The sequence below is a fragment of the Rattus norvegicus genome, chromosome 4 (genome assembly GCF_021556685.1).
Source record: "Rattus norvegicus strain SHRSP/BbbUtx chromosome 4, alternate assembly SHRSP_T2T, whole genome shotgun sequence".
NCBI classification, from domain to species: domain Eukaryota; kingdom Metazoa; phylum Chordata; class Mammalia; order Rodentia; family Muridae; genus Rattus; species Rattus norvegicus.
Window position 1 is genome coordinate 104,338,168 of NC_141537.1, and position 24,764 is coordinate 104,362,931.

The window sequence follows — 24,764 nt, forward strand, 5'->3', positions numbered from 1 at the left end:
ATAAATATTTGTTATATGAATAGATAAGAAGCTTGCTATTGTGGTAAATATTTAATCTCAATTGGGGGTTTCTATCCCACCTTTGACCATTCAGTTCCCAGATAAAAGACACAAAACTTTTATATTTATAATAAACCTTAATCAGCACCAGAGCTGGGCAGATATCTACCCTCCATGCTTTTCTGCCCATTTTCCTGCCAATAACCCTTCCATATGACTTGCTATGTACCATCTAGGCTGCTCTTAACTCCAGGTGGTCAGCCCTCACGGCTCTGTTTTCATGACTCTCCTAACCCATGGCATCTTCTCCTCTCTCCACCTTCCTCTCTCCTCATAGTCTCCTGCCTCAGAGCTCCAAGTCCAGGAATGGAAACCCCACTTATCTCTCTTCTTCCCAGCTATAGTCTGTCAGCATCTCTATTTACCAATCAGGGAGAACTTGGGGGGCAAGGTTACATAACATCATTTGGGCCTATGTGAGAATCTCCTCATCCCTGGGGGCAACCAGGGCCAGTATTTAGCTTTACACAACATAGCAGAAGATCAAACCTCAACAGCTTGCTTATTCCACAAATGGGAAGACGGCAGAGGAGAGCGATGACCTAGGATTGTGTATCCAGGAATCTATGATGTATAAATGTAGCTGCAACCCTTCACTTTTCAACTTTTCATGATGTGTATCTCATGTCTATGAAGGAGAACGGAAGTGCAGGTGAGGATAGAGAATGGAGATCCTTCTCAAGACTCACTGATGATATGGCAGCTCTAGTCTGGAAATGGAGTCTAACAAGAGGCAGTCTTGATATGCTTACTTGAGTGGTAGGGAAGTCTCCTAAGTCAGAGTGCGGATGGAGGCTTGGATGGAGATTAGAGATCTCCTGCAGGGTAAGTGAGCACCTTCCAAAGGGCCTGAGGAAAAGGGTGAAAGCTCCTTGGAGAGATTTCTGGATGCTCATGGCATCTCTCCAGCAGATCTCCTCTTCTTTCACAGAGCAATCCCTGGAAAGGCTTGGTCGTGCTTTCTGATGAAGTTCAGAAGCGGCTTGTTGATTTGTATCTTATTTGTTGTCATTTTACCTTCTAAGATGGATTTAAGTCTCCTTCTATGACTATGTGACTTCCCTCACTTGCTCATTAGGGTCAGAGGAAAGGGTAACATGCTGGAAATGGTGGAGAGGAGGTTTGTGTCACTTCTGCATGAAGGTAAAGTCAATGTCAAAAAGCACTTTATGCCTTAAAACCTCAGTGCTGGAAGCCAACTGGGGGCCACAGTACTTTTAGAGCACCAGGTCAGTAAGATTTGGTAGCCGGGAAGCGATCGCATGGGCTTGGAAGAAGTCCTCATCAGTTCTTGGAATAAGGAGTCTCCCTGAGCTTCCTTTGCATGGTCTGGATCAATGAGAGTTAATGGCAAATCAGGGAAGGGGCGACAATGTAGTACAGGAGTTCCCAAGGCAATACAGAAACAGATTGCAGAGACAGAAACTGCATGCTCCTTTCTATCCATTCATCTATTCTTCAACAAATATTTATGTTAACCTAAATTATAATCAGAGAGAGGCTCTAAAAACAACGATACGTATTTGGGGATCACAGAGTGATGAGATGGACTTCTCTGCCACTGTAAATGATGGGCATGTTTGAGAAAGGGGCAAGGCAAGATCTTATTTTTCACTTGTTTGTATTTGTTGTTAGTGTACATGTGTGATGCACATTGGCACGCATGTGGCACATGCCTGTAGAGATGTCAGACAGCAACTTTTAGGAGTTGGTTCTACCAACAGAGCCCTTCCTCTTGAGACACTCTCATTGCTTCACTTGCTACACTGCGTTCTCCAGGCGAGCCGACTCGTAAGTTCCTGACAATTTTCTTGTCCTGTTTCCTATCTCACCAGAGGGGTTCTGGGATTGCAGATGTGCACCACTGCGTCTGGTTTTACTTTTTACATGAGTCCTAGAAATTGAGCTCAGATCACTGGGCATGCACTATTAACCTGTCTTGCCATTCAGGAAATCAGAAAGTTTTAAGGGGAAAGGGGAGAGATTTCTGTAAGATGTTTGGATATAGAGTTTACTGTTCCTGAAAATCCAGGAGAAATTGGTATCTGTTCTTTGGTGGAAGTGCTATCAGCTGGTCAAGTGTGATTGAATTGTCCCATTCTTAAAAAATAACAAAGATGGGCTGACTAGATGGCTCAGAAGGTAAAGCACTTGTTGTGCAAGACTCATCCTGAGTTCAATTCCTAGAACCCACATAAATGGGGAAAGAAAGAACCAACTCTACATGAAAGCTCATAACCCCCTACTTGACACTTGTGGTCTCCTACTATGTCGTACCACAATAGTAATAATACTAAAAGAAGAAGAAGGAGGAGGAGGAGGAGGAGGAGGAGGAGGAGGAGGAGGAGAGGAAGAAGAAGGAGGAGGAGGAGGAGGAGGAGGAGGAGGAGAGGAAGAAGAAGGAGGAGGAGGAGGAGGTGGAGGAGGAGAAGAAGAGGAAGAAGAAGGAGGAGGAGGAGGAGGAGGTGGAGGAGGAGGAGGAGAAGAAGAGGAAGAAGAAGGAGGAGGAGGAGGAGGAGGAGGAGGTGGAGGAGGAGAAGAAGAGGAAGAAGAAGAAGAAGAAGAAGAAGAAGAAGAAGAAGAAGAAGAAGAAGAAGAAGAAGAAGAAGAAGAAGAAGAAGGAGAAGGAGAAGGAGAAGGAGAAGGAGAAGGAGAAGGAGAAGGAGAAGGAGAAGGAGAAGGAGAAGGAGAAGGAGAAGGAGAAGGAGAAGGAGAAGGAGAAGGAGAAGGAGAAGAAGAAGAAGAAGAAGAAGAAGAAGAAGAAGAAGAAGAAGAAGAAGAAGAAGAAGAAGAAGAAGAAGAAGAAGAAGAAGTAGAAGAAGAAGTAGAAGAAGAAGAAGAAGAAGGTCTAAAACAAACTCAGTGCACACATGGAAGATGAACATAGCATTCAATATGCATAGAGTGAGAACATTCTCTTCGAGCCTTTAGAAAGTTTAAGAGAAAGAGTCATCTCAGAGAGATGGATGTAAGCCCTGCCCCTTCATAACTGTATGGGGTCTAATAAGAAAGACTTCAAAACCTTCTGGCTTAATATTTACAATTCAACAATGTGCTTACTGAATTTATTTTTCTTTGGGAGATATGAACCAACGTCTCCTCATTCCAGATAGGGCACCAACAACAGACCAAAGTAAAACTTCCAATGAAGTCCAGGTTGGTGAACAAATGAGTTTATTGGGATTACTTATAGGGCATAGGTGAGGGACCACACTTGGGTGACTTCCAAGCCATTGCATCACCACAAAGTCTCACCCCATCCCTGATAATGACTTCATGGAAGCAGCATCACAAAGCCTCACTTTAGTCACCTTCTTCTTCCTGTATGTATATTCTAGTGTCTCCAAGGTCACTTGCAACTTAGAAGAAGTAGAGGGTGTAATGGTTGGAGTCCTGGGTGAGATTCCTGCACCCTCATATAGAGTGTTGAGGTGACATTAACATTACCATAGATCTAACTCTCCCTGTCTAGTTCTTGCTTCATTGGCAAGACTATAGGCTTCAGTAGCCTACTCTATGATGGTCATGGAATAAACATGTTATGCCTACTGCAGATACCCAAACTATCCAGTGATGTAGCAAGGGTGTGCTGGATTGTTTTATGTCAACTTGACACAAGCTAAAGTCATATGAGAGGAGGGAACCTTAATTGAGAAAATGCCTCCATAAGATTAGACTGTTGGTAAGCCATTAGAGCAGTGATTCTTAATTAGTGATTGATGGGGATGGAGTCATTTCTGAGCTGGTGGTCCTAGGTTCTATAAGAAAGCAGAGTGAGCAAGTCACGAGGAGCACGCTAGCTTACTAGCTTACAGCACCCCTCCATGGCTCCTGCATCAGCTCCTGCCTCCAGGTTCTGGCTCGGTTTGAGTTCCTGTCTTGATTTCCTTTAGTGATGGACTACAGTGTGGAAGTGTAAGCCAAACAAACCTTTTCTTCCCCAAGTTGTTTTTGGTCATGGTGTTTCATCACAGCAACAGTAACCCTAAGACAAAAGGGAACTCTCCAAATCCCAGGGAAGTGTCCTTCATTCAAACACAATGTTGTCCTCCATTTAGGAGGAAGCTATGAAGGGAAAGCTTGTTAGGGAGCAGAGGACTCTGGGGATTTTTCTCAGAAGGCTTCCATGTTGCCTCATGAGGCTGTGAACCCAGGCAACATACTTTCCCTCAAGGCAGGATTCTCTCTGATAAGATGTGGGAATTGTCAGCATCTCGTCTGCCAAACAGGTGCTCAGAAATGCACTTAGACGTGAGTGAGTCTAGGCAATATTGGACAATAAAGTTAATCACACCTTGACTCTTCCTGTGGGCATAAGTGAAAATTGGTGAGCTATGCCATGTAGGATAAAGTTCACCATTGAATTCTGGCTGTTCCCGCCAGGGCCATACATCTCTGTAAATAAAGGCTTGCTTCCCTCTTTGAATTGCTGTTCTTGCTCAAGACATTGAGGTTTCCCTTTGCCCTGGTTTTGAAAACTAACTCGGTTCCATGCTATTATCAGCAAAGCCTGCGAGAACTGACAGCCCTGGTACTCTTAAGTTATCAGGGAATAGTTCAGTCAAATAAAATGTAGTTGAAATTTAACTGAATTGTCAAAGCTTCAGTGAAATAGGGAATTTGGGCCAGAGCTGTTCACGTGATTAAAAACGATCCCTAGACACACACCTATCAGCGAGTGGGGTGATCTGTCTTACCACTCTCTGTGGGCAACGTACATTTTGTAAGTTCTGTGTATGCCATGGAATCCTGTATTCTCTCTGTTATTTCTTGAGAACATTTCACACCAAAAGCATGGATTTTAGAGTTTCTGTGAAATGTTGTTTGCTTATTTTATTTGCTGACAGGGTCTCTACCCCAGTCTTGAACCACTACATAGTAGAGTATATTATATTTCTGATCCTCTCTCCTCTGCCTCCATGGCATAGACGTGTGCTGTCACATCTGGTTTTATGCTATGTTGGAGTAGCAACCTAGGTCTTCATGCATGATAGGTAAATGATCTACCAGCTGAACTGTATCCCCAACCCTTCCATACATGTTTATAAAGATGCCATTGAATTGACTCCAGGCTTTTCCTCATAGATCTTGTTGTTTCATATTTACTCTTTGTAGGACTTGTTTTGTTTTGTTTTGTTTTGTTTTGTTTTGTTTTGTTCCCTTAGGTAACCGAGGATCCTGACAAGAGGCTCCTGAAAGTGAAATTTGTGGTACTTGGTTTATTTTTATCTATCCAATCAGCCAGTCAACATATATGACTTGAATGCCTTTCTCAACAACATTCTTAAGACCCGGAGATACAAAGATGCACATATAAAAGGCACAAGGAAATAAACACGACTATCATTACAAACCTTCAAACCACCATCTCTAGTTGGACCCTTGACTTACTCTTATGTTTATCTCCCAAAAGTTAAAATCTTTCCAACCCAATACCGATGCGCCAAAAGCAAAGAGTGCCACATGTGTCCTTTTGTTTGTAAGAACTTCTTTTTCAAACCTGCTAGCTATTTAAACATTTAGGAGCCTCAGAAACTCACCGGCTGTGCCAACTGGTTTTATGTCACCTACAAGCTAAAGTCGTCTGAGAGGAGGAAACATCATTTGAAAAAATGCCTTCGTCAGGTCAGGCTGCAGGCAAGCCTGTGGGGCAGTGGTTCTCAACCTTCCCGATGGTTCAATTCTTTCCTACAGTTCCTTGTGTTGTGGGGACCCCCACCCATGAGATTGTTTTCATTGCTACTTCATAACTGTAATTTGCTACTGTTATGAATTATAATGTAAATATCTGTGTTTCTGATGGTCTTAGGAAACCCATGTGAAAAGAGTTTGATCCCCAAAGAGGTCATGATCCACCGGTTAAGAACCACTGCTATAGACCATTTTCTTAATTAGTGCTGGGTGTGGAAGGGCCTAGCCCATTGTAAGTGATGCCCCCCTCTAGGCTGTTGGTCCTGGGTTCTATAAGAAAGTAAGCTGAGCAAGCCATGAGGAGCAACTCAGTGAGCTGAATCCCTCCATGGCCTCTGCATCAGCTCCTGCCTCCAGGTTCCTGCCATGCTTGAGTTCCTGTTCTGACTTCCTGCATTAATGAAGTGTAAGCCAAATAAGTCCTTCTCTGCCTGTGCTGCCTTTGGTCTGGTGTTTTATTGAAGCAGTAGAAACCCTAAAACAGATGTGAAGCAGGAAGGAAAGTCAAAAAGGACCTATTTCTGTTTAGATGCTAAGGTCTGTCCTGAGGGTTGCTGTTGTTGTTTGTTTAAGATTAGCTTTGCTTTTAATTAGTTATACATGCATGTACACCCCTGAAAGGCCAGAAAAGAAGGTCAGATTCCTTGAAACTGGAGTAGTGGGCAGTTGTGAGCCACCCAACATAAATGCTGGGAACTAAACCCAGGTCCTCTTCAAGGGTAGTAAGTGCTCTTAGTGACTGAACCATCCTTGGACTCCTGACCTCAGGATGTGAAAGGTATAGAATATCTGACAGTGGACAAATCATCTGCCAGGAGCTAAAGGAAGGTGAGAAGCAGCTGTTTCCTCAAATATTCACCGAGCCTGTCTGAATACCATGCACCACAAAAGCCTGTGATTGGAAACAGAACTGGACCTTTGTACCCTTCTTCCACCAATCACCTGGACAACCAAAAAGAAAAGAAGATGTGAACCTGGGTATTGTTGAAGAGGGCAATGCAAACAAGGGCTCTATAGTAAGAGATTGGGAATGAGAGGAAAATACTTCCTGGAGATTGGAAAAGTGAAGGTTGACTGCTTCTCTTTCCATTGTGGCCCATTGACGGCACAAACATCACCATGGTGACTACATGAAGCTTCTGAGGTTGCAGCCAACTCCTGCCATCTCTTCGTGCTCACCTATCGTGGATCTCTAAGAGATCTGTTAAGATTGCAGAAACTCTCCAGTCCAAGGCTCCTGCCCATTCCCAAGTTCTAACTTCCTGGTACCAGAATCTATCATATCTTCATATGCCCTATGCTGGTTATTGCCTAAGTCCTTCATCCCTTGTTTTGACTTCCTTTTTTTATGATTCAAATCCTAATCAATATGGTGCCACTTGCTTACATCTGCACCTATAGGCAACAGCCACCTCCAAGCCTATAGAAGAAAAGGCACTCTATCCTCAGTCATTAGAAGGCCCAAGCCCCTTCCTCTTCTTGGTCTTTCAAAACTTTAGTGACCCATCTCACCAATTGAAATCTGCTTTTGCAATTTTCCGTTAGAATGTGTTTTCTATACTAGACTAAATAATCACATTTCTAATCCTTATCAAGGACCTATGAAGGAATCTTCTAGTAGAAAGAAGGGAATTCAAGCTTTCTGTAAGATGCTCCTTATATTTGGGTTTAAGGAAATAGCCCAGAGATAGTGTTTGCCAGCAGGTATGTTTAAGGCCATGGACTCAAGTCCTGGCACCACAAAAAGTAAGCATGAGACGTAGCTCAGAGGTAGATTTGCTTGCCTAGCAAGTATGAGGTCCCAAGTTCAACCTCTACTACCCCAAACAAACAAAACACACTTGACTTTATCCTAAATGATAATATCTACAAGACAGTGAGTTATACCTGGTGGTGGTGGCACATGCCTTTAATCCCAGCACTCAAGAGGCAGAGGCAAGCAGACCTCTGAGTTTGAGGCCAGTCTGCCTATAGAGTAATAGGGTAGCCAGGGCTACACAGAGAAACTCTGTCTCAGAAACAAACCAAAACAAAGACAGTGAATTGATATATACTTTCTAGCATAAATTAGATCAAATTCATAATAATCATTACTAAAAGTGCCCATTTATCTCTATGCATCTGTGCTGTACTTGGGGAGCAGCCTCCTTGCCCATCTGCTGAGGCCCTGTCTCCAGCTCCCACCCCAGCTACCCCAGGCTAGCTCCTCCAGCCTCCTATTTATCTTTCTAGCACTTACACACCTTCTGCAACAGCAGGCATTTTTATGCTTCCGAATGCATTGTTATCTCTTCATGATGATATCCTGACTCCCTCACAATCAGAAATTACTTCTTACTCTTAATTCAAACTGTCCCTACATTTTGAGATTTTTTTCCAACTACATTTTATCTCAAATGGGACTTTAATTTTCTTCATGGTCTTCTGTTAAAAGAACAGAGTAGAAAATGGTATGTAAATGAGGATGTTACTGTGCAGAGAGAACCCAGGAAGTCTTTCTGCAGTGCCTGTTGGATGCCTGTGTGTGGCCACTAAGGCTCACAAGGCTGCACATTTATCTGCCAAGAGCTCAGCTGCTGGAATTCAGAGGGGAGGGGAGGTGTGGCAAGTTGAAAACTAATTGCTTTGAAAGGTTGTGCAAACTTGGAATCCAATTAGACTAACACTCAACACTCAGAGGGCAAGGGACAGAGAGACACCAGAGGACAAATGGTATTTATTTTTGCAGTCAAAATCGGGGCCTTACCTGTCGGGCTAGTGATATATTTTATGTTCTTTAATTAGAACAGTCCAAACATTCTCTGAACCACTTCTCATATCGCCCCAGGCTTTCCCATTCCACAGTGTCAAGAAGTCATTGAAGACCATAAAGCAATGGTCAGAAGGTCTCATTTTAGACAAGGACAATTCTGAGAAGTCACTGTGTAGAGAAAAGGTTGTCTGTTGAATGCACTTAATCGTACGTGCGTGCGTGTGTGTGTGTGTGTGTGTGTGTGTGTGTGTGTGTGTGTGTTTCACAGAGACATGTACAGGCCAGCAGGATGGTTTAGTGAGCAAAGGTGCTTGGGAGACTGTTTACCCAGAACCCACATGAAGGCGGAAGGAGAGAACAGGCTCCACAAAGGACCTCTCTGCCGTCACGGTGGTATGCGCTCCATCCCCATTTTCATACTGTACACACACACACACACACACACACACACACACACACACACACGCACGCGCGCGCACACACACACACACACACACACATACCAATAAAAATATTTTTAATTAATTAAGAAAGAAGGAAAGAAAGAAAAAGAAAGGAAACAAAGAGGGACGAACAAGATGGCTAGGCAACTAAGAGCATTGGCAACTCTTCCAGAGGACCACAGTTCAATTCCCAGCACCCTCACAGCACCTCATAACTGCCTGAAACTCCAGCTCCAGGGATTTGTTGCTCTTTTTTGGCCTCCATGGGCTTCAGGCATGCATAGTATGCAAAGACATTCATACAGACAAAATATCCATGCACATAAACTAAAATGATGATAAAAAGTGGCCAGCCATAACACTGGATGCTGAGGAAGGTAGTAATGGGTTCTACTGGTGATTTTCAGGGGCAAAACTTGGTTTTGCAAGGGCAAAAGTTGTTTGCTTTTGGTAATATTTACCTTTCTTAAATCTTTGCTATTCTGTGGCCCTAAACTGCTGGCTTCTGGCTATTAACACCAGTAGTGGGGGACTAAGTAAGAAAGTTGATTACTCACTCAGGCCTCTGTTCTTTTTCTCACAGGCCCCTTGCTGATCAGGAGAGAGGCTGGGGGTTCTTAACTCTTTTTGAGCCACAGAAAAAGGAAAAGAAAATCACACTAGCAGAAAAAACACCCACTCACTCTGGAGGAAAAAGAAAAAAGGCTTGAATCTCTATTTTCTGTTTTCAGTATATTCTAACTCTATAAAATTACTTCATACAACTATCAGGTAAACTGTTATAACAGGATAATTGATTACATGACTTTCTAATTAATTTTACATTCCAAATAACTTCATAGTAAGTTTAAGGAATTAATTCATGTCATAAATCCATAAGACTTAAGGAATAACAGCAGAATTGTTTGCATTCTATTAAGCCTAGTATCTGACTAAATGTTCACTATCTGTTATTAGCCCCCATAAGTTCATTATAAGTTTAAAGCAATAATTTGTATATCACACGTTAGCCTGGTTTTGTCAAGAGACAAGTCATCTGCTGTGTGTCTAACTAGTTTTGAGGTTCTGTATGGATAAACTAGTCTATTTTATTTTTTTCCTTGCACCTACAATAAATTATCCATTCCTAGTTTATGACCTTTAGTTACCAGAGAGTTTTTCATGATCGTAAATTTGTTCCAAGCCTGCTTTCTTATCCCAGTGCAATTAGCTCATGACATTTGAAGATTTACAGAGTTCTATTTGCAGTTTTTCACTCTATAGAGAATAGTTGGTCTGCAGAATATTTGCATATAAAATAATTACTAGAAATTATGAAATCATCAATTTATCTACATAGCATTACTACATAAGAATACATCTTCTCTAGTAGCAAACCATAGAAATGATCCCTGAAAGTATATACAGAAAATGTGGTACATCTACACAATAGAGTACTACTCAGCTATCAAAAACAATGACTTCACGAAATTCATAGGCAAAATGGATGGAACTAGAAAATATCATCCTGAGTGAGGTAACCCAATCACAAAAAAAAACCACACATAGTATTCATTCACTGATAAATGGATATTATTATCCAAAAGCTCAGATTACCCGAGATACAATCCACAGACCACATGAAGCTCAAGAAGGATGGCCAAAGTGCGGATGCTTCATTCCTTCTTAAAACGGGGAACAGAAGTATTCACAGGAGGAGATATGGAGACAAAGTTTGGAGCAGAGACTGAAGGAATGGCCATTCTGATCCTGCCCCACCTAAGAATCCAACCCATACACATACAGCCACCAAACCCAGACACTATTGCTGATGCCAAGAAGTGCATGCTGACAGGAGCCTGGTATAGCTGTCTCCTGAGAGGCTCTGCCAGAGCATGACGAATACAGAGGCGAATGCTAACAGCCAACCACTGAACTGAGAATGGGGTCCCCATTGGAGGAGTTAGAGAAAGGATTGAAGGAGCTGAAGGGTCTTGCAACCCCTTAAGAACAAAAATACCAACCAACCAGAGCTCCCAAAGACTAAACCACCACCTAAAAACTACACATCGACTGACCCATGGCTGCAGCTGCATATGTAGCAGAGGATGGCCTTGTTGGGCACCAATGGGAGGAGAAGCCCTTGGTCCTGCCAAGGTTGGATTCCCCATTGTAGGGGAGTGTGTGTGAGGGGGTGCAGGAAAACGGGGTGGCTGGGGAGGGGAACACCCTCATAGAAGAAGGGTGGATGGGATAGGGGTTTTATGGACAGGCAATTGGGAAAAGGGGATAATATTTGAAATGTAAATTTAAAAAAATAGCCAATTTAAAAAAAAGAGTACATTTTCATGTTGGTCTGCAGAAAATCTGCCCAATGGAGGGGGCTAGTGCCCAGGAATCATAAGACTGTGTAATAGTGACAGACAGGCATATACGCAGTGAGAAGCGATACTCGGATGAGATCTCTGAAGGCCCTGAAATTCAGAGTTTACCATCATAGCAGTGAAAACAGTGTTCCATGCCAAGAAAATTCACTTGCTTGCCTTAGTCTTTCCTAAATGGCTTCTGCCATAAAGCATCCTTTTTAAAAAAAGAAAGACATTTACTTTGGGGTGGTTGGGTTGGCTCAACAGTTGGAGAGAGGCACACTTACCACACAAGCTTTGCAACATGAGTTCAATCCCCAGAACCTGCAGCAGGAAGACAGCATCCACTCCCCAAAGTTATCCTCTGACCTCAACATACTCACCATGGCACGTGGGAACTCACCATACGTGTGTACACACACACACACACACACACACACACACACACACACCCCACAAATAACAAATACTAAGTGAAATTAAACTTTCTAAAAGAAATTCACTTTAAAATATTTCTCTGAATATTTATACTGTTTACCATTTATTGAAGAAAGAAGCAAATTTGCATGCAAATAAGATGAATGTGCTTGTTTATTTTTACATAAATAAATCTTGACTGAATTTTTGACACCATGGGGTATAGATACTGTAACATGTTTCAGAGTTGATCAGAATTCTGATTTTAGAGTGGTCAATGCTGAAAATATGACTTCACATAAATGCATCATACAAAATGGCAGAAGTGCATACAGGACCATTTGAGAAGTTGGAAGTTCTGTTCAGCTCAAAATTTACTGAATGATTTTTTTTTTAAGAAATAAACTTGTGTCAGCAATGGAGACAGGAATTTTAAAAAAATCAAACATCTGAACACAATATAATCAAAAGATATACTACCTTAATACCTATATGTTAAAGATGGCATTAGGAAAATATTATCTCTGCTTTCTGTAATTAAGCTGCGATGTTTCTATAAGAACAGAAAGCTTAGTCTGCACAGTCAAAATACTGTGCTCATAATGGTCTCAGCTAGTGTCTACTGCTGTGAAAAGACACCCACCATGACCAAGACAACTCTTATAAAAGAAAGCATTTAACGGAGGCTGCCATAGAGTTTCACAGGTTTAAGGCATTACCATCATGGTGGGGAGTACCTCAGCACACAGGCAGACATGGCGCTGGAGAAGTAGGTGATCGCTCTACATCTGGTTCCACAAGCAGCAGGAAGCGGGTGACACTGGGCCTAGCATGGGCTTTCGAAACCTCAAAGTCCATCCCTAGTGACACGCCCACATCCAAAAAGGCCACATCTCCCAATCCTTCTCAAGTAGTGCCACTTCCTGATGAGTAGGCACGTGAATACATGAGCTTATACAGTCCATTCCTCTTCAAACCACCTCACTAACATGTAATAGTTTGGACCCTGAGCCAAGGTTCAGGCAGTCATTCTCTGGCATTTAGTGACATGACAGCATGCTCAGTGCAAATGCGTCTGTCACGTGTTCAGAACCAAGGCTGGGGTTATAGCCCAATGGTAGAGTTCTTGTCTAGCATGTGTAAAGCCCTGGGTACAGTCCTTAATATGAAGCTTTAAAAAATTCCCTGAAATAACAATTAACCTATGCCAGAAACGTTTGAGACTCGATACACATTTGGTTTTTGAATTAATTTTTGGTTGTCGTGGGTTCAAAACCTTTTACTTTCTATGGATTCCACACTGAGTGCACCTGCTCTATAGCTCCTTTCACAGTGTACACTACTGCCTGTGTTTTTAAAAAATATTTGTTCGTTTATTTGTTACTTATTTACTTGTTTTTATGTATGTGGAGGTGAACCATGCCATGCATGTAGAACTCAGAACACAGCTTTCAGGGGTTGGCTCTCTCCTTTCACCTTACTAGGGGGCATCCTGCTGCTATGCTGTGAACTCCTGGAAGCAGGCAGAGAAACTTCACGATCCTCCTATCTCCACCTTCCATGTCTCCCTAGGAACTCTGGGATTGCAGGTGTGCGCACAGCAGCACTGTTTGTTTAGTTTTAACAAGGGTTCCAAGGATTGAACTCGGGTTGTCAGGGTTACACAGCTATCACCTTGGTGAATCTCCCCAGCCATTTTCAATTGTTGTTTGGCATCTGTTATGACTCCCCGCCCCCCAACCGTTATCTCATTCAGAAGATAGATTTCTAAAAAACAAAACAACAACAGCACCCTTAGCACCCATGGTCTGTTAAGACAGATCAGAATGTAGCTGCCACAAGGAAATTCCACATGGTTGGCATAGGGAAATTCAGAGTGAACCCAGGACTTTGTGCACGCTAGGCAAACAACTGTCACCCAGAAATATACCCAGCTGCAGGGAAATTCTTTAAAGAACTTACTAGTTTGCCCCAAGCCTGGCTGGACACTGACAGTTGAACCTTAACAGTTTTCACATGAACTTGTCCCCCACTCCAGGTTCTAGGAACTCTGGGGAAACTAGAAGCTTCATTGAAAAGCAATGAGATCAGGCTAGGTCATTTGTGCTGGTTACCAGAACTCAAGTGACTGGCAGCTTGGGTCCACATGGCCTGTCAGCAAAAGCCTGGGGCTCAAGCCTGTAAGACTCAGCTGAACTATCAGCAAACCTAGGACTGGAGACACTACCCACTAGGCCATAGTAATGGGAAAGAAGACCCCCCTCCCCCACCAAGCCAAGAGATGAACTTATAATTGGGTCCTAGACCAGTGACCCCTCACAAAGAAGCTGGCAGGTACAAAGTGTCCTGGCCCTCTGTAATTAGAGCTTCCCGTTCTCACAGGACTCAATGGTTTCCTCCAGTCAAAGAATATTATGAGCATAACAGGTAAGGGAAATAGAGCCCTGAAGAGGCTCGTGGATGGTTAGTAGGCTTAAGGAAGATCAGTGCCTTAACCCAAGCTTGTTCCTTCTGTAGCCCAGGTCTGAGGGAAGAGGAGACTGCACCTTTGACTTGACCAAAATCCAAAGCTGTGCCTGTGGTGTTGGAAGTTTTCTTGTTTTGTTTTGTTTTTTGTATATTTGCTTGTTTGGGTTTTCTTTTTGTATATTTGTTTGTTTTGTTTCTTGCTGCTCTTGAACTTTGTCAATGTGGGTGATCTTGGTCTCTTTATGTGTCTATTCAGTGAGTAGGTGGGATATGTCATTTAACTTTTATTTAAAACTATGCATGATTGTGACATTATTATTATTATTATTATTATTATTAATTTTTACTCTGTATATGTCTCTTTGTGAGTTTATGATGCATGTTTTCAGGTGGCCACAGAGACAAGAGGAGGCCATCAGATCCCCTGGAGTTAGAGTTGCAGGTGTTGTGAGCCGCATGGGTTCTGGAAACTGAACTCTGGTCCCCTGGAAGAGCAGCAAATGCTCTTAACCATTGACCTGTTTCTCCAGCCCTGACTTTTTTATTGAGATAAGGTTTTTAAAGTGTAGTCCAGGCAAGCCTGTAACTTACTATGTAGCCCAGGTATGCTTCATACTCAAGGAAATTCTCCTGCCTCTGCCTTCTAATTGCTAGGATTACAGGTGTGAGCCTCACGGTACTGCTTTTTGAAATAGCTAGTAACTCTGTGACTTGAATTCTCACTCATCTCCCTCAAATCGTGACTTAAGAAAGTCACTGGGGTTGTGCACAGATGGGCATGTCTGAGGTGTGAGTTAGGGGCAGGTATGGTCATAGTATTCTCCTAGCCTGCTTTACTTGTCTCCTTCCTGTCAGTCTAGAAGTCTGCAGCATCTTCATCTGCTGTGCCAGGCCCTGGACCAGCCTCATGTCCCCAGAGTTGGTCCCCATTTGTAAGGCATTTCCTAAATGGGGTAGACAGGGAGTGAGAGGCCAAGCAGAAGTTCCAATAGAACTTGTGTTATAGAGTTCATGTGTCCTTCTCTTCCTCAGATTCCAGAAAAGCTACCCAAGACTCAGACCTTCCAAGAGAAATCTGGGATTGATGTTGACTTGCCCCCAACCTCTGGGATTGATGTTGACTTGCTGTACGTAGGAAACTTCATGCCTTCCTTCCCATGTCTATCTTAGGCCCCAGAAAGCTGCATCTTGACATCTATAATCAAGGGAATACCTGTGTGTGAGACTTTTATATGCCAGGTATTGCTTTTACACAGGCAGTTGTGTGCATGGAGTAGCACACTATATAAAGGGCACTCCCCACAGATCCTCCCAACATAAGAACTTGCTGGGTGCATGACTCTATCACTATTACCTTGGTGATTATTTCATTGGTGGTAGACCGCAAAGATCCTAGGCTTTCCCCCTTCCCTCTTTTCTGCCCTCTTCCTTTCCTTCATTTCTACCTTTTAGCTGTTATTTTAAGCACCATGTGCATACTAGCTAGTATGCTACCATGTTGGACTAGCTCTTATATTAGTTAGTTAGTATTGTACCATGTTGGACTAGCTCTTATATTAGTTAGTTAGTATTGTACCATGTTGGACTAGCTCTTATATTAGTTAGTTAGTATTGTACCATGTTGGACTAGCTCTTATATTAGTTAGTTAGTATTGTACCATGTTGGACTAGCTCTTATATTAGTTAGTTAGTATTGTACCATGTTGGACTAGCTCTTATATTAGTTAGTTAGTATTGTACCATGTTGGACTAGCTCTTATATTAGTTAGTTAGTATGCTACCATGTTGGACTAGCTCTTCTATTAGTTAGTTAGTATGCTACCATGCTGGACTAGCTCTTTGGACAGGTGGTAGATGAAAAGGGCTGAATGAGGGGCAGAAGCTCCTATGGTCTGCAGTGAACACACAAATCCAGCGTTTGAGGTTTGTGTACTCATCATGGCACACTGAAACACCAAGTCCCAGGTTTCATTGACCTCACACTCCAGTGGGAGTGGCTCTCAATGACAGATATAGTGAAGGGAGTTCAGGAATGGTCATAGCTGTTTCACAGGGCTCCACTCTTGCATGGTTATCAGATGTGCATAGGTCACCTGTGCCTATGAGCCATATACCCAGCCCAACAACTCCATCCTCGAAGTTTTTGAAGGAGGAGGAAAGGGTTTAAAACAAGGGTAGATTCAGTCTGAGGTAAAGAACTAGCACCAGAATCAGCGCTGGCCTTCTTGGGACCCCTGCTTTGCCCACTGGAGGTATCTTAGTGGCTTGTTGCTCTAAACCCTCACTGGTTTCTCTTATTTCTGTTCGTTCACTTGATTGTTTGAGTGTAGTGTGTTGAGTAAGAGGGCAGCAGGGTTGGCAGTCACTGGAGCACTGCCTGCAGCCTCGAAGGTCCCTTTGATTCCCCTGCAGGCCTTTGTGGTCTTCTGTGCAAGAAAATCATCGGCCGGATCAGAAGCAGCAAACTGCAGAGGTTCTGGGGAGTTTGTGTGATCAAGGTGATAGTGTACATCCCTACTGTACTGTACTATTGGCATGGTCCTAAGATGTCTTCCTAAGCCACTGATGTACTTAACATGAGCTCTCATCAATTCAAATTCCTCCCTCTCATTTCCACCTACCAGAACTATATGGCCTAGAGGCAGACACTTGAACCCAACAAATTTCTAGATGTAGTGGGAAGCTGCTGCAGGGCTGGGTATCCAAAGCATTTTGTCATTTTGGCGATTATGATTCAAGTGGGAGGGAACTGGCCAGGAACAGAGAGGACTCCCTGCAAAATCTGTCTCCACGGGCTTAGCACAGGCTGGGATGACAGATCAGAGTTACAGAGAAAAGAGAAAGAACACTGAGGATGGGAAAAGAGAGGTGGGCTCTCAGGGCTGGAGCAACAATTTCCATCCCTTTCACAGTTGTCTCCCTGGCCTGTCAGCCAAGCTGCAGCCACATAAGGTACACACCCATCCACGCACAGGCACACGTTCATACGTGCCCTCCCGTCCCCTGGCTTCAGAACTCATATGATTCACTGATTACAGGACTGACTTGCTGATCTGACTACTCCATATCTCCTACTACTTCTGCACCCCAAGAGCTATGGCCTTGTTATCTTTTGATGGAGTTTTCTTTGCTGAACTATCACTGATTGAGCTCATTCCGTGTGCCATCTATTGAGAATCCCAAGGAAGGAACACAGTGAGGAAGAATGTAGAAGCCAGCCCAGCTGAGTGGAGGAAGTGGAATGGGAGTAGAAATGTTACAAATTCTGGGAGAATTTACAGGGAGGCAGGCAGCTGGAGGATGGGAAAAGAGCAGAGAGATACTAATTCAAGCATAGAGGAATGGATACCTTTGACACCTTCAGCTAACCTGTGCCTGTGACCTCTAGAGAAAGGGGGGGATGACTAGGCTGGTTTTGACGAGACTACCAGTCTCACTAGATGTTTAGACAATGGCAGTCACTTTGCAAGACAAAATTGAAAGTCTCTGATAACAAAGTACACGCTCTAGTGAGAGCAGTCATCACAGTCAGGACGGTAGCCACAGACTTTCCACACCATCCAGGACCTGTCCCTGCTAGAGCAATAAGGACCATTAGAAATTTAAAACGGAGGCATGGCATACCCTGGGCTCTGACTTATAGCAGTCTATGTAGCCTAAAGGTAGAGAAGAGGATGGACGGCTGACGGCTGGGAGTGAAGAGGCTGATACTAAAGTCTAAACAGAGGAGAAATAGGCTGTCAGGTGGCCCTTGCTGAGAGCTGCCTCCGATGCAGGAACTGGAGAGGTGAAGATGCACCGGGTAACACAACTCTGCTCCCCATGACAAACAAGAACATCAGAGATATTTGGAAGCATCCCTATGGCCTTTCCCCAAGGCCAGTTCTAGTTAGGCCGAACGTCCCTGTATCATCCTACTTCCCTGTTCCTGGCTTTGAGGCAGGGATGGGGCAAAGTCAGCAGGTAATGCCATCTTTCTTTTCTTGGCTCTACCAGACAAAGTGATCTAAATTTTCAGACTGCTGCTTTACACAGCTTACACCTGCTGACAGTAGGTGCCTTCAAAGGGAAGGGTTGTCTGAACTCAGGCTTGCCCAGAATCGTTGAGAAAGAATTCTCAGAATACAAAACAGCTTTAGGGACTGATAAAATATATGTAAAATTATGTTTGTATAATAATAGAAAAATTGAGAAATAAACATAAGGCTACGTGAAAAGGTTTTGAGTTCAAAGGTATTTTTCTCCACGTAATGCACATATACATGTGTGTTTATATATGTGCATATGTATATGTAGCTACATGTGTATAAATATATTACATATACAAGTGTGCACATGTATAAACACATACATATGTACACATAGGTATATATGCATGTATGCATTGCTAGAGATGTGATTCACATGTCTGTTGCACATATATACATCTGTCAACATACATTTCATGTATGCACTCTTATTTCATGAGCGGTGATAAGACACCAAAAATGCACCATTTACAGAGAGCTTTGCCCTTGATTGGACTCACTAATGTTTGCTGAATTAGAACAAACTTCTGCCTTGCCCATTCTGATTTTTATCGTTGACCATTGCTCTCAGGAGTTAATGTTTGATCCTGGCCATAAAGAAATCGACAATCACTGACCTATGGCCTATATTTGAGGAGGAAGAAGCCCCTTATAAAATAGCCAACAGTGGGTGGCCTGGCAGACAGAGCTGTTGTGGTCAGCTGTGGAAAGGAAACCTCATTGCCACCATGAACTTCTCCGGCAAGTACCAAGTGCAGAGCCAAGAGAACTTTGAGCCCTTCATGAAGGCGATGGGTGAGTGCTGAACGAAACCCCAAAGCTGATATAATGGCAATGAGGGGCTATCCCTTCTGTCAGCAGATAGTCAAGGTCTGATGCTGAGGTGGGAGGAGGGGTCCAGGGTATACCAAATAGAGGAGTTATCCAGTGACTCTCCTGGTCTCTTGGTACTTGTCCTGTTCCCTACTGAACAAGGCTAACCCAGAGAAGTGGAAATAGCCCTGAACTGGAGTATGAACTGACTTGAAGTATGTGTCCACTGGTACTTTATTTATTCTAAGACCTTGTTCCTTCACTTACCCATTTGTTCATATTCTTTTAGCAATCATTATTCAAGGCCAACCATATCTCAAGCACCATGCTTGTACATATACCAGGGAGACAGATGGGGCTACAATTCTGACCAATTATTTGGAGATAAATGTTATGAAGTTTACCCTAATATGTATGACTCTATACTAGACATTGCCATGCAGTGCCCACAGTAAATACTCACCATAAAACTGAGTTGGCCACTGTTATATTCCCATTTTACAGTTGAGGTGTCTGGGGACAAGAAAGGTGAGGTATCTGTGACAAAGATCACAGTTTAGAGAGTGTTTGAGTTAGAGTTAGAAGCAGGTGCTGGGTCCCAGGGACCCTATTGAACACTCTATGTCTCCCAGGGTGCAGGGGTTTAGGGGGAGACTTTGTGGTGGTGAAGGCTGAGCCTGGGACAGAGAGCCCTGTGTCAGAGGGTGAAGCAGGACAAAGGAGGGTACCAACAGGGAAAAGATGAGGGACAGCAAGAGCAGGAAAGGATACTCAGGTCACCCCAGGACTCAGCTTCTTTCTCAGACAAGTCACAGTCATGAATTTGAGGATTCCTTAGTTGTGCAGGGGACTCTCCACTCTTTCTGTGAACTCCATGGTTCCCATGAACCTCTGTTCATGTAAAAGCACAGATTAGTTCTGAAATCTGCAAAGCCCTTTTCTAGGGAAAAGGATTTTTGTACATTATGCCCCAAGAGCCTTGACTCCAGAGGGCACAGCAAGTTTACCTGGCATGGTCCTACTTTGTGCATGGCCTAATCATTCATAGCTTCCCTATGGATTTAGGAGTAATTTATTTTGGAAGATAAACATTCGGGAGGATGAAGTGTTACCACTCTAAGAGCAAGGCCCCCAAAGAAGGGAGGACCTGAGAGAGAGAATGAGTAAGAAGCAGGGAGCCACAGAGGAAAGGGTCCTTACTACAAACGAACCAATGGGCTGAGAATGTAGCTCAGTTGGTAGAATGTTTGCCTAGCATGCATGAAGCCCTGGGTTCAATCCCTTGCACCATATAAACCAGGTATGATGGCACATGACCGCTACCCTAGCACTAAGGATGTGGAAGCAGGAGGATCAGACATTCAAGGTCACCCTCAACCATAGAGTGAGTGGGGTCTCTGTTCCCCCAGTGTTTAACTTTGCATGGTCTCTAACAGGTCTGCCTGAGGACCTCATCCAGAAAGGGAAGGACATCAAGGGGGTGTCAGAAATCGTGCATGAAGGGAAGAAAGTCAAACTCACCATCACCTATGGGTCCAAGGTGATCCACAATGAGTTCACCTTGGGGGAGGAGTGCGAACTGGAGACCATGACTGGGGAAAAGGTCAAGGTATGTAGTCCCACCTCTGTCCACAGTCTGCTTCCCGAAACTTCTAACAGAGACCATGTCACTAAACTACTTCAGCAGAAGACTCAGAGGATTCTGAGAATAGACTTGTCCCAGGGATCATGGGCATCTTGGCTCTCACTATGGAGGATGTGGGGAAAGGGGCACAGAACAGGCTCCTCAGTCTCCAGGTCTCCCAGGTACAGTGCTCCTGGCTCTCAGAGTCCTTCAAGGAGAGCCTGAAACTGGGGCAAATCAGTGTCAGTGAAAACCTTTATCTGAGCCAGGGCAGTTTTACCTCCTCTGGAAGATGGTGCCAGGCAGCAATGTCTCTGTCTGTGAGCTGGGTGAGCAGTGGACAGGTGATAAGATCCAGGGGCTGTGGGTCCATCATCTGCTCCTTCCTGTGAAGCCTGCACAGCCCAGGGTAGCCAGTGGACTGTGCGTCTGTTCTCTGTCCCTACCTTCCAGGCAGCTTTGTGCCTCAGATTCAGCAGGAGGCACTTTAGCACTTAGGGTCACTCTCATTTCTGCCTCTTTTACATGCCAAGGAGAAGAGCAGGCAGGCAGGGATTCTCTGATTGGCTCATGACGAGGGTTGAGGTGTCATGGGTTCTACCACAGCCCCTTTTCAATGCCCACTGTAGAGGTTGATATTTAATCTTGGCTGATGTCCTTTGCTCTTGATTAGGTGTCTTCCCTCCATCCCTCTCTTACTTCCTTTCCTTTTATTATTTCCCCCCAACACCCTTAGCATCTTGCCATGTAGCCCATACTGGCCTCAAACTCAGCATCTCACGCTCCTGCCTCATGAATGCTGGAAAACCTGAAGCACTGTGCCCAGCCACAGCACTGTTTCTATTTACCACCGTCTTGGTGTATTCAGCTTAGAATCGGCACCACAATAAAAAAGACCCAACGGCCACCAAAATGAACTGAATACCCCCGGGTGCTGAGGATTGGAGTTAAGCTACCTCCTCCCTCCATAAGCTTGAGAAATGGGATTTTTTTTTAAATTTTATTTTAGGATTTCTCCCCCCAAGGCTGAACCCCTTAGGTAGGCTTGACATTTTCTTTCATTAATAAACCTTATTTCCATTTAGCGCTAGAGAACTGGAGACTGACAAGACATTTGATTCCTTGTCAGTTGATACCATGTAGGGATCCAACTTCATAAGCTTCATTGCCAGGCCTTGGCTCATGGGCCACGATCTGTCTTCCCTGCAGGCAGTGGTTAAGATGGAGGGTGACAATAAAATGGTGACAACTTTCAAAGGCATAAAGTCCGTGACTGAATTCAATGGAGACACAATCACCAATGTAAGTTGACACTCTGGTCTTGCCACCCCAGTGCTTGAGGTGGATGGATATAAAGGATGAGGGCTAGCCAGACGCCATCTCCCACTCTCCACCCTCTGTCCTGAGACCTGACTCTCTCCCTTGCCTTTAGTCAATGTCTTCCGCTACCTAAGAGGATCCATTACGTACCACAGAGTTGATAGACACCTTATTGAACAACACTTTTCTAAATGGAGAGACTAAGGCAACGACCAGGAGAGCTGGTCAGATGACAGCGTCAGGGTTTCCTCACCTGGGTCTATCTCAGGCTAATCTCACAGCTGTTCACTACTCAAGCCCTAGGGGAGTCTGTTCACTATAGACCTGAGGATTGGCACTCAGGACACCTGCTCTTGTCAAACCACAGCAGAATATCAGGGTGATTTCCTGACAGACAGAATAACAGCATCTTGAGGAAGGGACACCCTTTCCTAATTCACCTGGTGTCTCACTGCTCCAGGAGAAAAATGGGAAATTTTCAAGTTGTTTAATGTTAGCACATTTGGGCCTATTTGGGGAGATTATTTTTTGTTTGTATGTTTTACAATTTATCCTCAAGAAAATATTTCATAATACCTCTTTTGACTTTCAGACCATGACACTGGGTGACATCGTCTACAAGAGAGTCAGCAAGAGAATTTAGACAAGGCTGTATTTCATATTCTTTTACAGTATAAAATTAATACAATAAAGTTACCTCTGTTTTGAAATAATTTCTCCTTGATGATTTCTCATTGTGGTGCTATTGTTTTTATTTAATTGGCGAGTGTGTGTGTGTGTGTGTGTGTGTGTGTGTGTGTGTGTGTGTGTGTGCATGTTTTGGGAATTGACCCCAAGGTCTCACACATGTGAGGCATAAGCTCTATCACTGAGTATATCCCAAACCCCATTGTTTTCAGATATCCTTGGTCACCTATAATTTCTTAATTATAATCTGTATGCATCCTCTATATGGTCAGATCTGTGGTTTAATCTCAGCCTGAATACAGATTTCTAATTTATAAGTCCTAGACAGGAATGTCAAGAGTGACCAGGACTATAGAGTATGCAGTGTACCTTTTCCCTGCCAGCCACATGGGCAAGAAGCTGGAATGACAGCGTGCGCAGGACTCTGGGAGATTCCCTGCATAAGGACAGGAATCTGGAAGACCAAACAGGCAAAAGGGGAGCCATTGCCATGAGCTCAGCCACAAATGTCCATCTACCAATGGACAAGCGCTAAAAGGTTGGGCACTCAACTACCAAATTAACATTTTTTCTTTTATTGGAGGGCTTAATGTACAGACGTGGGACAGGTGTAATTCCTCCCACAACATGGGCAGAAGCAGAAAGCAGAAAATGGAAGCAAACCCCTGAATACTACTTTGTCTCAGACAAGTAGGGGCTTGATATCAGTTTAACAGCAAGCAGCAGAAATCCACACATTGAGATCCTATTGCCCAGCCACTCAGAATGTGGCCTTATTTGGAAACATTATTATTGCTGCTATCTGAGACCAGCATAAAGCCCAACAGAGGGCATACACATCTTTCTAGTCTCTGCATCCCCACAGGAAGAGGGGGGCAAAGATGAGAATCCTTAGAAGCTCATGGGCCAGTTTATGGGCTACCTGTCTCAAACAAGGTAGACCGTGAGAACCAGTACCCAAGGTTGTCCTCTGACCCCGCATACATGCCATAAAATGCATATGACACCCCCCCTACTCATGCATAGAAAAGAAGAGTAGAGGGGGCTGGAGAGATAGCTCAGACATCCACTGTTCTTGCAGAAGACCCAAGTTTAGACCCAGTACCCAATTAGGAAGGCTCACAATCACCCATAACTCCTAGCTCCAGGGGATCAGATGCCCTCTGCTGGTCTCTGTGGGAAACTACACTTGTGTTTACACAGACACACACACACACACGCACACACACACAAGTAGGGAGGGAGTTGTGAGGGAGAGGCAGGAAAGAGAGAGAGAGAGAGAGAGAGAGAGAGAGAGAGAGAGAGAGAGAGAGAGAGAGGGAGAGGGAGAGGGAGAGAGAGAGAGATTAAAATAAAACTAATACTTAAAAAGGAAGAAAAGGGGAATTAAAGTAGGTGTTGTAAATCCGTGCTTTTTAAAATTATCTATAAATGATGATGTCAGTTTAACACAAAGAAAATTACAGAAAAACATATTCCAGGCTGGCCTTCAACTTACTATGTAAGTGAAGAAACCCTTGAATACTTGATCCCCCTAGCTCCATCTCCCAAATGCCTATAACCACCTTGACCAACATAAACTTTACAACAATACTAACAATATAATATCCTTCATGTAAAGTCTGTTAAAGCAGGAAGTAGACAGCATCCATGGGAGCTGAGGACGAAGCCTCTAGGCAACCAGTACACCAAAGGACATGGGGACAGAAGCAGGAGGCTGAGAGCTTTTTACATAATTTATGTTGTTTGACTCTTTTACAGGCAACCAATTTTCTGCATTTATTTGTTTGATGCGGAGGTGATTTAGAAAGTATTTGGCTTGTAAATATAGTTGAGCTAACTGGCTTATGATTTTGGATCATAGTTACCGCTCCTATAAAACACATAATTCAATTTCTTCTCTTGTGGCATTTGAAAGGAGCCATGAGATGATTTGCAAAGCAAATGCTACTCTCAGTTTCCTGGGGGTGGTGTCAGGTGGCCAGTGGGTGTATATACTGGTTTTGTTATCAACTTGACACAAACTTTACTTGGGAAGAAACCTTAACAGAAGAACTGCCTCTATCATATTGGCCCACATGCATAATTGTGGGAATCGTCTTGGGTGATGATTGG

At 43.7% G+C, this 24,764-nt stretch overlaps 1 protein-coding gene across 5 annotated transcripts; it reads left to right on the forward strand.

The window, feature by feature from the left end:
* Window positions 1-13,778: 13,778 nt before the first annotated feature.
* Window positions 13,779-22,675, forward strand: Fabp1 (fatty acid binding protein 1). 5 transcript variants are annotated; one of them, XM_087655878.1, is made up of 7 exons: window positions 13,779-14,135; window positions 15,210-15,304; window positions 16,590-16,675; window positions 18,777-19,000; window positions 20,455-20,627; window positions 21,852-21,944; window positions 22,555-22,675. In XM_087655878.1, the coding sequence occupies exons 4-7, from the start codon at window positions 18,934-18,936 to the stop codon at window positions 22,603-22,605; spliced, it is 384 nt and encodes a 127-aa protein (XP_087512004.1). In that variant the 5' UTR covers window positions 13,779-14,135; window positions 15,210-15,304; window positions 16,590-16,675; window positions 18,777-18,933; the 3' UTR covers window positions 22,606-22,675. The 5 variants fall into 5 exon arrangements, with proteins under 5 accessions (XP_087512004.1, XP_087512003.1, XP_087512006.1 ...); XM_087655880.1 differs by having other exon boundaries at window positions 13,798-14,042; XM_087655877.1 differs by lacking the exon at window positions 16,590-16,675.
* The last annotated feature ends 2,089 nt before the right edge of the window (window positions 22,676-24,764 follow it).